The sequence below is a fragment of the Epinephelus fuscoguttatus genome, linkage group LG1 (assembly GCF_011397635.1).
Source record: "Epinephelus fuscoguttatus linkage group LG1, E.fuscoguttatus.final_Chr_v1".
Classification (NCBI taxonomy): domain Eukaryota; kingdom Metazoa; phylum Chordata; class Actinopteri; order Perciformes; family Serranidae; genus Epinephelus; species Epinephelus fuscoguttatus.
The window spans coordinates 45,655,289-45,667,311 of NC_064752.1; the positions used below are offsets into that span (position 1 = coordinate 45,655,289).

The 12,023-nt window shown below is 41.5% G+C and overlaps 1 protein-coding gene across 2 annotated transcripts; it reads left to right on the top strand.

Annotated features, from left to right (window-relative positions):
* The first annotated feature begins 301 nt into the window (after positions 1 to 301).
* Positions 302 to 10,727, top strand: ldlrad2 (low density lipoprotein receptor class A domain containing 2). 2 transcript variants are annotated; one of them, XM_049571562.1, is made up of 5 exons: positions 302 to 530; positions 5,419 to 5,904; positions 8,160 to 8,309; positions 8,477 to 8,617; positions 10,100 to 10,727. In XM_049571562.1, the coding sequence occupies exons 1-5, from the start codon at positions 434 to 436 to the stop codon at positions 10,402 to 10,404; spliced, it is 1,179 nt and encodes a 392-aa protein (XP_049427519.1). In that variant the 5' UTR covers positions 302 to 433; the 3' UTR covers positions 10,405 to 10,727. The 2 variants fall into 2 exon arrangements, with proteins under 2 accessions (XP_049427519.1, XP_049427528.1); XM_049571571.1 differs by having other exon boundaries at positions 8,480 to 8,617.
* The last annotated feature ends 1,296 nt before the right edge of the window (positions 10,728 to 12,023 follow it).

Genomic DNA, 12,023 nt, shown 5'->3' on the forward strand with positions numbered 1-12,023 from the left:
TTACCATCAGTTAATAAGCATCCAGCATGGTTCGTTTTAGCAATAAGGAGCTTATTTAATGATGTTAATCTGTTTATGGTCAAAAATGCCAAAACAACTGAGGAAGAGGGAGCATACGGAAGGTGACATATGGTAGAGTTGTGGAAGTTAACATCAGGGGGGAAACTTGTGTTTTAAACACGAGCTTTTTCTCGCTGGCTTGACAGTTGATTGGTTGGGTGTTGTCATGGAGATGACAGGCCACGTGAACGGACGGGACCGAGAGGAGGTTCAAGTGGAATAAAAGCCAGGGAGTATTTATGATGGAGAGCACACTGGATAGACTCTCTCTTCTTCTCCTTCACTGACCACATGTGACAAGTTGAAGTGAAGTCAGAATGACTCTGGTGTCTCCTCTGTGAGCTCTCCTTTGCGCGCTCGTGTCTCAGCCTGGATGATGGAGGTGGAGGCGGAGAGCTGCTGGCAGCGTCTGCTCAGGCTGCTCCTTCTGATCTGCTTCATGCCTCTCCGCAGCTCGGCCATCGAGACCGGTAAGACTGCAGCCAGCGGACACACCGACTGGAAACACTTGTCACTCACTGATAGATGATGTTTGGATCGTGTTGAAAGTGACGCACTCGTGCGCACAATTTCTTTTAGACTGTGCGTAACGCGCTGATTAAGATTGGTGTCTCAGATGGAAGAGGCAGAGAGTAGAAGTAATTTTATTTTAATTGTGACTGTAGTAGGACTTGTAGCTGAAGTTTGCCTAGTCAAGTAGCCTGTCTGAGAAAAATAGGTTAGATAATATTGTAACATTTGAATACTGAGATGATCCTACACACATTATTTTCCTAATTGTGTAGCAGCTTATTAAATGTGGGTTCTGACTTCTCTGCAAGTCAAAGTATTGTTTTGTTATAATGCCGTTTACATGCAGATTGAAAGGTCTTCACTATGTGAGAATTTCAACAAAAAGAATGCATCCTTGATGTTCACTATGATGGATCACACCACTCAAGCAAGTCTCAAGAGTTGTTTTCATATGATATGGAAATTACTGGACACCTGAGAATTGCTGGAACAGCAGAGTATTTTGATACAATTACCGGCCTGCCCTGGCAAAATTAAGTGGAGGCCATCTTTAAAAGGCTGTGGCACATATCTTGTGAAACTAGACAACCTAAGGCATCTATTGGCACCATGCATATTGGCGTAGCTTGTTTGGAAGAGAGCTAAATAGCACTCCAAAGTTAAGATAAATTTGGGCGAGGGAAATTACTGCCATGGCCATTTTCAAATAGGTCCCTTGAGCTCTCACCTCATGATATCTGCAAAATAAGACACTGAAGTATATCAGTATGTAATTCTGTAACTATCCATATTGACATAGTTTTCAACTAGCCTATACACTACAACACAATTGAATTAATGAAATGCTGTTATAGCTTTTGGTTTTGGTGTACCACCCCAAGATTTTTAGTGGCCCCATCTGGTCACTCCTATGAAAAATTACTGGGGGCACCACTGCAGTAGAGCATCACTCCTAAATCACCACTAAAACTAATTTAATTATTATTATTATTGTTATTCTGTTGTTATGACATGTATGATCAAATGATGTTGCTGTTATTGATCAGGTCACTGACAAAGTTCAAAGTTAGATACAGTACAATAAGATTGGGCAATATGAGAAAATATAAAGTGAGATTATCGTATTTAGTCTGTTAGTTTCTGTATTGTTTATATTGAGTTAGCTCCCACTTAAATATCTACCTTGTATGAGACTGTTGTGGGTGATGCTGCAAATCAAAGAGCAGAACTGTTTTATGTTAGGACTGGATTATGAAACATGAAGCATCACTATGATGAAGGTCATCATAGCCAAAGACAAATTGTTACAACTCGGGAGGAAGCAGCATGAAGGAAACAAGATGGATAAGCCAAATTTTATTATGTAAATTCAAAAAGAAAAGGAAGGATGGGTCATTCCAAGTCTGGTCCTATAGAGGCCAGACATTCAGTGAACACACTTTGGAACAGGCTGAGTGCTCAGGTGTGCATCACTGAAGAGGCCCTGCCTTCAATTCTGGCAAATTGTGCACAAAGAATTGTGGGTACCTTATGCCTGCTGAGGATACACACATGCATCCCTAGAAATTCTCTGAGGAAAGGATTCAGTCCTCAGTAGAATTCAAAGGATCCTTTACATTGGAACAGTCCTTCGCTTGGATTTGATGACATTGCCTCCTTGAAATTTAGCCATTTAAAGATGCTTACTTGACTTAAGAGAGTGTGATTAAGGCGGTGAAGGGGTTTTTGTAGGTGGGTCAGGTGCTGCTGCCTGGTAGGAGGAGTTAGTTTATCAGGAACTTCCTGAAACAAGAAACAAAAGCCAGGTGCTCAGAGCACAACACAAATAGTCTTTTTGTCTGTATAAAATTTCAAAAAATTCTGAAAATATACCCATCATATCATATATCCATACTGAAATATAGAATTGCATATGTATGATACCTTTGTTTTCCATGTTGCGCTCCCCTGCTGTAGTCCCATTAGACCAGTTTATTCATCTTGGTTCACTGAAGTCTTTATAAACTTTGTTTGGTGTACAGAAGGACTGAATCACTTTCATTGTAAAGTGATCTAATAGAAGTTGCATTGAGTCACTGGTGTTAGAACAACACATGGATGGAAAGTGATGCTGCTGCCCTTTACCACACAATGCTGTCTCAGACACATTTCTCACTACAGTGTGTCACCCAGACCTTGACCCTCACCCACCCTCTGGATTTGCTCTCTGAGATGGGCACCATTTACAACGATAAGGTTGAAAAACAGTTGAATTTTCAGCCTGCAAAAATCTTTACTGGGGACTTGGTGTCCTCCGGTCAGCCATGTTTTGGACAGTGTCCCCTAAGGCTTTGTATTTACTTGTGTGGTGCAGATGGGATGAGCTGTTTCCCACCAACAGGGGCTCCTGGGCTTTTGGACATTCCTGGAGGTCAGTGCAGGAGGATCTAGTTGTCTCCCAGGGAAACAGAGCTAATAAACTCCGGGGGTGGTCGTAAATTTTCTCATTATTTGGCCTGCAGCCCAGAGGCAGGGGGCGTTGGGTAGCTGGGTGGGGGCTGCTGGAGCCGGATCTGCCCACCCATCTGTCCTGGTCCTGCCTGTGGATGAGCAGTGAGCTGCTTTTCAAACAGTCACATGCTGATCACATGGCTGATTCAACAGACCAGGTTTATGCTGATGTGTGTGAGTTCGTACATCTGCCAGTGTGCTGTAGACAAACTCTTCTGTAGCATCACTGGGATTTTTAATTCAGCTGTTGTCATAAACCCAAATTCAGAGGTTTGTTAAAATTCTCCATCATCCACGCTATGATATATCTAGAAGTGGTGAGTCAACTGGACTAGCCTGGTGTTTGTATAAAATTTTCTCTTTGTGTTTCCCTGAACCATGTTTCCCTGATGAGCTGCACTGGAGGTTTAGTAACAAAATGAAGGAATTCTGTGGGATGTGTTAATGGGCGGCATAAACAGGAGGAAAGCAAAACTTTATAGACGCACTTGAGAAATACACCTGTCCTTCAGCATTTGAATTAAACAGACAACATGTCATATCAGCTTCAGATTAATATGGGACTCATCATCAGGGACAGACAGAAATTATGTATAATTAAAATTATACAGATTTTTTTTTAGCAAAACTCTAAAATCATATGAAGAAACATTCTCATGGAAATTTCATATATTGTTTTCCCCATTCATTAAAGCTGTAGTTGGTAACTTAAATTTAAATAACTTTTTGTCATATTTGCTGAAACTGTAACTCCATCCACACAGTATTACATGAAACAGATAATCTTGAAAAAATAATGCTCCTCCTCCTCCTTATAGTGCTTCTGATGGGTTTGCTAGAATCCACATTACCTAAATGAAAACAACCAATCAGAGCCAAGGATTCTCTAATGCAGCTGTCAATTATGTCAATCACATAGACTGCATATAAAGATGGACGACACGTCTCCACTTTCTCCCACTGTAGAAAAATGAGGCCAAAATATCGCAGATATGGCCGCTGCCTTCTTGTGCTGGTGACATAATTTAAAGCCAGAGTCTGCGCTGTAGTGATCTCTCGCGGTGTCGAGTTCTCACCCAAACACCCGTCCAACCATCTGCAAGCAATGCCATTAATCACAAGCACACATACTAAAACGGTCAATCATGATGTCAAACCCCCTTTCTATAGTACTCAATAACTAATTACACCAAAACTTAAACAGGAAAATAGCAGTGGGATAAGAACTACCTACAATGACAGAAACCATCATTGGTCCAGTAGGTGGTGCTTTATCTCGGCTTGACTGTTTCCAACATGGCAGCCAGGTCACAAACACTCACAAAAACCCATTTGATGGATTTACTATTAAATGCCAACAGAAGCACTTTAAGGAGGAGGAACGTGATTGTATTTTTTAAACGAACATGTCAAAAAGATATTTTTGTAGAAGTTACCAATTACAGCTTTAAAAACTCGTCTCTACAAATCAGTAATTTCACATATTCACTGACACTTTACAGTAACCCAAACTAGAGACCAACTCACAATGGGATCACTCCAACTACAATACAGTGATCAATAGTTTTAAGTTATAGTATGCAGGATTTTCCTAAAAACAATGCCCTCTGCTTGTATTTTCTTATGTTCTTCTTATTGAATGTGCTTGGGATGTTAATGGCAATCCCTACCCCCAGCCCCACCCCCCACCCCCAGCAGTGCTCAGGTGAGGTTGGAGCTTCGTAAAAAGGTGGCGACCAGGTGCCAGATCGTTAGCAACAGGCATCCAAGAGACACAGCACCAAAAAACACAAATATAGCAAGGTGAAACGCCAAACAAGAGTGAATCTGAGGTTGGATTTTACTTTCACTTTTTCTGGTGAGCATTTGCAAACAGCAGCCGACAATCCTGCATAGTATATCTTTAAATCAAATATGGGCCAGGGACGTAAAGTCGGGGGGCCAATAGCCAAGACTTCCTACCCCTACTTACAATGCTCTTGCTTGAACCATAGCTATGTTCGGATTCAACCTTTATTTCGGTCTCAACTACACACCTGTTGAGAGAACAGGCTAAAAGATTTTAGCCTGTTCTCTCAAGATTCTTGTCTGTCTGTAATGGATTCCTGAGATAATGATTTAATTCCAACTTTATCTCGACACTTCAGCGTTCACTGTTTTCTCTTGATCACAACTGAAATGTCTAATTACCCGTATAGAAGTTTCTGCATGTTGCCAAGAATTAGACACAAAAAGAAACAAGCCCCCTTTGTGATCATTAATATATTAAAGAATTGTATGTTTAGAGTTTTACTCATGTTCTACAGAAATGCTCCATGTATCAGCTCGCTGAGGATTCTGTCTTTTTCTTGGCAGTGAACGTGGTGGACTTCTGTGGCCAGACGATCCGCAGTGACGGCATGATCGTCAACTCACACCAGGAATCCAAGAAGTACTACTTTGTGACCATGGCAACTGACTGCCATCTCACAATGCAGGCCAGCTCCCCTAAAGACAAGGTCCAGTTCCACTTCCGCTTCTTTCTGGTATACAGTTTGCTACGAGTGGCCCCTCTGAGCCCGGCCCCTCTGCTTCCAGAGTCCCCTCGAGGCTCCGCCCCTCTCAACCCCAGACTGGAGCCCACATCTGGTGAAAGCTCAGGAGATCCATGTCATGCTGGCTCATATGTCCAGTTCTATGACGGACGGGACAGGAGCTCGCCTCCCCTCGGGCCTCCTCTTTGTGGGAAGAGCCCACCCCGGCCGGTGCTGTCCACAGGAAACTACCTGACCCTGAGGCTGGTGACCCGGGGGACTCAACCCAGAGTGGACTTTGTGGGGGACTTCACCTCCTTCAGACTGGGTAAGAAAAACACAGACAGGTCTATTCATTCTGCAGACACTTGGTGTCTCACAGGCTCTTTGGCGGGATACGGGATACATAAACTAATGTATGATGATGGTATAATGATCCTGATAACCTGAAATCAGAAAATAATGGATGAGGTCCATTATTTTATAGAACAGGACAGTTTGAAGTACATTATCACTGTCATACAACAGCCACTTTACTAAAGGCGTGTTCAGTCATTTTCCATCTAAGTGTTTGCAGCCACTTTAACGCATGGGTAGGTTCGTTTTGCCAGTCATGGTTAACTGGTAAAGTAACAGGAAAATGTCAGAATCAGGTTTATTGTCATGTAGGTTTCCACATACACAGGTTGTCACATATGTTAGTTAGCATCAATATTATGCCATGGTTACAGGAATACTAACTGCAATCTCCTCCAGGAATCACCACCTTAACATGGTGACTGAGTTTTTGTGTGTCTGTGATCCAGGGAGTTGTATGGGGCAGTAGCTCCTGGTAGGGTCTGATAGTGTTCCCAGGTGAGGGGCCAGACAAAGAGCGATTCAATAGACCCCACTGAATCGCCAAAAAAGGAGCTGGACCGCCTTGCCAAGAAAAAAAGGAAACTGGGGGCCCCTTCTGGAGCCAGACCTGGGAGGGGAGCTGGCTGGCGAGCATCAGGCCTTGTGCCATGGGGCCTGGTCCGGCTCAGCCTGAAAGACCAGCATTGAGCCACTGTCCTGTGGGCCCACCACATGCAGGAATAGGCATTAGGGATGGGTGCACTGTAAGCTGGGCAGCAGGTAAGGGTGGGGACCTGGGCATGCTGACCCCTAGCATTGCAGACTGGCTGTAGGTACATGGAATGTCACCTCCCTGGTGGGCACGGAACTGGTGCTGGTGCAGTAGGTGGAGTGGTGCCATCTACAGTAGATATAGCTGGGCTCACCTGTACGCATAGCACTACTTCTGGAACCAAACTCCTGAAGCAGCGCTGGAGTCCAACTCAGCTGTCAATCATGTCAATCATTGCTGTGGACCGGAACTGGGGTCAAACTGTAGAACAAGGCAGCGTTGACTGAGTATGAATCAAGTTTCTGTTACTGCAGTGCCTATGTCTCGCCTCAGATGTTTCCAGGAACATATCTAAGTGTACTGATTTGCTGTTAAATGAGAAAGTTTGCTCAAGCCATTTAGAGAAATAGGCAGTGCTGTAACAGTCTTGATTCATATTTTATCAGCACTGCCTAGTTTGACAGTCCGACTGCAGTTGATGATCAGTGATTGAGAGCTGCGTTAAAGACTCCTTGGCTCTGAGTGGACGTTTCCTTCAGCCACAGAAGATTATAGCAAATGCCATTAGAAGCACTACAAGGAGGAAGAGCAACATGATTTTCTGTCACAGGTTATCTGTTTTATGTACTACTGTGTGAAAGTGGTGAAAGTTTCAGCAAATATGACAGAAAGTTATTTTTGTTAAAGTAACCAACTGTAGCTTTAGGAAAACATACAAGATCACTGAAAATCATTATTTGACCCCTATAAATTAATTATTCTCTACCTTTTATGGGTGAATGATATTAGATTTTTTGCCCATATCCGATAAGCCGATATATATAACTGATTTGGCCAATAACCAATATTGATATATCCACTTATTTACCTTCCTAATTTCAGTTCTCATCAAGTCTCTTCTGTAGTGGCATTAACATCATATTGTGCATACATACTCTTGTCGTGATGGCCCACCAGCAGATAGAGACATGAAATAGAATGCTTTACAATGTATGTAATATTCATTCATTGTTCAACATAAGAAAAGACATGTTGGCTGATTCTAATAGTTTATTTTTAGAGCCAATATGGATCGATATCAATGATGTACCGATATAATCAGCATGTTGCCCAATTCTGATTCATCTAGTTCATTTTAAAGCCAATATCAGCCAACACCAATGATGTGCCGATATAATCATGCAGCCCTGCTACCTTTGATGTATATCACCAGAATCTCAACACCAGCAAAAGGCAGGGAAGAAGAATACTGGTCACTAGCCAACACTGCTGTAAACAAGACCTTTGAAAATGCTTTATGAGGATGGAAATGCATTCAGTGTGTTAACCCTGAACAACAATTGTTTTTCTTTATGCTTTAAATCTCAATCAAAGAGACTCCTAAACTCCAGTTGTGGCTCTGAAGTTTGTATAGCTAAGTCAGATCCTCCGACTCTTGTCCTGATCCCTCAATTTGTTATCTTCCTCTTCAGGTTTTAACCAATCTCAGTGCAGCAATGAGCCCTATTTCACCTGCAGGAATGGGAAGTGTATCCCTCTCAGTCTGGTGTGTGATGATAAAGGCATTGACAACTGTGGGGATGGCAGTGACCTGGAGGAAAACCTGACTACAGGTTGTAAAGGTCAGTTAAGTGACGGGGTGACATTTGTAATGCTGATATTTAAAGGTACAGTCCGCGATTTCTTACAGCACACCCAAAATCTCATAGCAGATGCCTCACAACTAAGTTTTAAAAAATCTCCGTGCTGGGAGATTCTTGGAAATTGACCCCAATCTCTTCCCTATCAGCAGGTCAGCTTTTATCTCCTGAACCTCCACCGCCAATAGCAACCCCACCTCCACCTTTTGTAAATCCACCCACAGTGCCGATGTCTTCACACATCAATTGTGGCATGCCAGACAGCGCTCCCAGTCATGAGTCTGTAACAGGTGAGTGACCATTTTAGATATTTATTTATTCAACTAGTAGAAACCCTCTCCGCTGGCAGTCAGTGTGTAATGCACTATGCTTGTGTCTTGCAGTCGCTTGGCTGGTAAACAAATTAACTAAGTGCCCATTTGGATGCAAAGTGTCCTGATGACTGGGCATAAAAGTAATGGAGGTGACCATTGAGTTGTTAATTTCACCTAAAGCCTCGTAAACCAATAAATGGTGATGGATTCTCACGGCAGAGAGCAGCCTTTTGAGTGATCTGTCTCTATTCCAGCGTCAGAGGTGCAAACACAGACTGTCTGGGCCAGCCTGTCAGCTTCTGATTGCTTTTAAGGCCCGGCCAAGTCTGGCCTAAGAAAACAGCAATTCTTCTGTTCTGGCTGTTCAGCCCAGAGAGGGAGAACGGGATTCACATTCTCCTGCTGTGCAAATTGCCAGCTGTTTATTAGCTGAGATCCATTTCAATGCACCCTGGTCAGCCCACAGTGAGAGACCACAGGCTGGATGAACAGACTGACTGATTCATTAGCAACTTGTGAGCTGTGATTGAATTTTGTTCAGTTTCAGAGTTTGAATACTGGAAATCTAAACAGTCAGCGGTCTCAAGGAATATAGATATGGGTAACTGTTAGAGCCAGCCTCTATGTACAACAACTATGTCAACACAATTAGACATATGTAGGTATGCTAGGGCATATTTGTAGGGCATTGTTTGCTAACTTTTAATTTTGGAGTTGGGGCCTGTATCTCTGTACTGGACACAAAGATTAAAAAGTAATTACAGTATTTTTCAACCTGCGCCATATCTTTCCACGGGTTTGTATCAAAGAGACTTAATGGGAATAACAATATTTGAAACTGGTCCAGTAGTGTTGAGCAAGATGTCTGCAGCCAGTGGTGGTGAAACAGGTTGCAGTGTAACTCAGGGCAAGTGCACCATCAATAATTTATGTCCACTAAAAGTGCTTGTTTTTGCCACTGACAGGGTCAGACTGTTATTCTAAGTGTCTGACAACATTCACCTCAGTTCATAAAAGTTAATTGTAACGTTTTGGTCGTCAAAAAAACTTATAGTTGAACTTAAAGACCCTCTAAGGAGTCCCATGTTCAGTTTTTCTTGTAAGTATATTTTGTTTTAATGTTTGTCTAAATATCTATACTATATGCAACTACAAGCTGCTACACATACACATTCATTTTCTATATCTATCATTTATTTAGAACAGGCAGCAAAAAGAAAACAATGCCACACTGTGCACACTTTAGTGATCTATAAACTAAATAACCATTCAAAATCAACAAATCTTTACAGAAAATTTTTAAAAAAAGTGTCCTCTGAATAAATAAAATAATAAAGCAACAATCTGCCTTTCCTTTGCTCCTTTCTTCTTAATTTGTTGCCCTCCTCCATAACTCAAATTAAATATGGCTGCCATGTGAATAAAGAGAATTGTATGTTGCCCCCCTTTTATCCCCAGACTCCCCCGCCTCCCTGTCCCTGTTAGTTCTCTACATCATCCTGGGAGTAGTGGCAGGCAGCGTGGTGCTCTGCTGGTGCTGCTGGTCACCCGGCTGGTTCCTGTGGCGCGTCAGCTTCTGTCGCTTCGTACCTTGCTGCAACTCGGCCTGCGCCTCCTGCCAGCTCTGCGCCCGCAGCTGCACCAACAGCAAGGAGCGCCGACTGGCAAAAGTTACCCCACACACACCAGTCAACGGCACCCCGGCAGGCCCGGCAGCCACCAACAACAGTGCTGATGAAAATGTAACCACGGCAGCTGTCTAGAGCAGGAGGACTATGATCAGTTTTGTCATGTTGGGACATGGGTGCAGTGGTATGCTGATACTGAGCTGTGATCAGTGAACAGACATGAACAGTTGCTGCGTGAGGCAGTGCAACATGACCAAGAATCTTTACAGTGAAGGTTGGACTGATGTGGTCCAGTATGTAATTCTGAAATGAGCAGAGCTGAATGGTTTAACTGTGGTTTGTGTGCTTTAAATGTGATGATGCAGGTGATGACACTGTTGTGTTTATAAGAAGGTAAAGCAGGGTACAGTATGACTATGGATTGTGTAAAAAGTATGAATGTATCTGAAAGGATAAGATAAAGGGTTCTTACAATTACTAAAGAAACATTTGTTCATGTACACAGCACATTTCACCTGTTTCCAAGTTATCTCTTATGTGTTCGTGATGGCAGCACATTCTTTTTAGGAGATGGCTTATGAAGTTAAACATGTGCAGCCTTTTATGGCAAGCCTTTTTAACATTTAGTGATTTATTTTTTACCAGTGGAAATGACTTCCCAACATGTCAAAATGTCCTTCAAGATATCTGTAAAACAATTTTGACATGTTACAAATATATTTTCACATGTAGACATTACATTTTGACTAGTCATAACTGATTTTTTGACAACTTTGATTGAATTATAGATATGAGTAATTTCATTTTCACTAGTAGAAATAAGAATTACAGATATCTACAATTAAATTTTTACATGTTGAAAAAGAATTGTGACAAGTGGAAATGTAATTACCCATTTCAGATACCAACAATTGAATTTTCAATATGTATGACATATCAACAAACCATTTCGAATAAGTGGGCATCCTGACATTTAAGTACCACAGAGCCATTGGTCCACTTTCAAATTATCATATACATTTCAGATGTGTAGTCAAAGTAGCATATTTATTTTGGAGATGTATGTAGCCTAAGTTATTGAAGATTCCTACAATGACATTTCAACTAGTGGACATTCCTTTTTTGATGTCTAAAATTCAATTCTGAGTAGTTACAAAAAAAAAAAATGTAGATATCCCAAATATAAGTTTTACTTTTACTTATATCATTTCCACTATAGTTACAATTGTATTTGAGATATTGGAAATGTAATTCTAGATATCTGAAATTACATTCTTACTAGTTACAATTCCAAGCTGACATACCAATAATTTAATTTTGACTTGTCAGAAAAATTTAGATATCCAGAATTATATTTTTGATATCTGTAATATAAGAACAGTTGTATCTACAATGAACACTGCCACAAGCAAGAACTGAATTGTTGATATCAACAGTTGACACCTGTAAGAAATGAATTGTAGATATCTTACATTAGAATTGCTAATGGTCAGGATTACATATTGGATATGTTGTTAAGCAGTTGTTAATATCTGCAGTTGTTATTATCGCTACCAAATAACTGTTAAAGGGGCTTGCCTTTAATGTTTGGCCAGTTTTCAGAGAAGAAAATGAAGAGTGTAAAGTTGTTGGTGTAAACAGTTTTTAGTCATATGTTTGTATATAGACATGCTTTTCTGCTCTGCCTTAGAGGTACCATTTTTATCATGCAGTGAAATTACACTTCAAGTCCACAGCTTCGACCAAAACTATGC

Coding starts and splice junctions, on each gene's coding strand:
- ldlrad2 (XM_049571562.1), top strand. CDS start 434: ATGATGGAGGTGGAGGCGGAGAGCTGCTGGCAGCGTCTGCTCAGGCTG. Junction 531..5,418: donor CAGCTCGGCCATCGAGACCG/GTAAGACTGCAG, acceptor TTTTCTTGGCAG/TGAACGTGGTGGACTTCTGT. Junction 5,905..8,159: donor CTTCACCTCCTTCAGACTGG/GTAAGAAAAACA, acceptor CTTCCTCTTCAG/GTTTTAACCAATCTCAGTGC.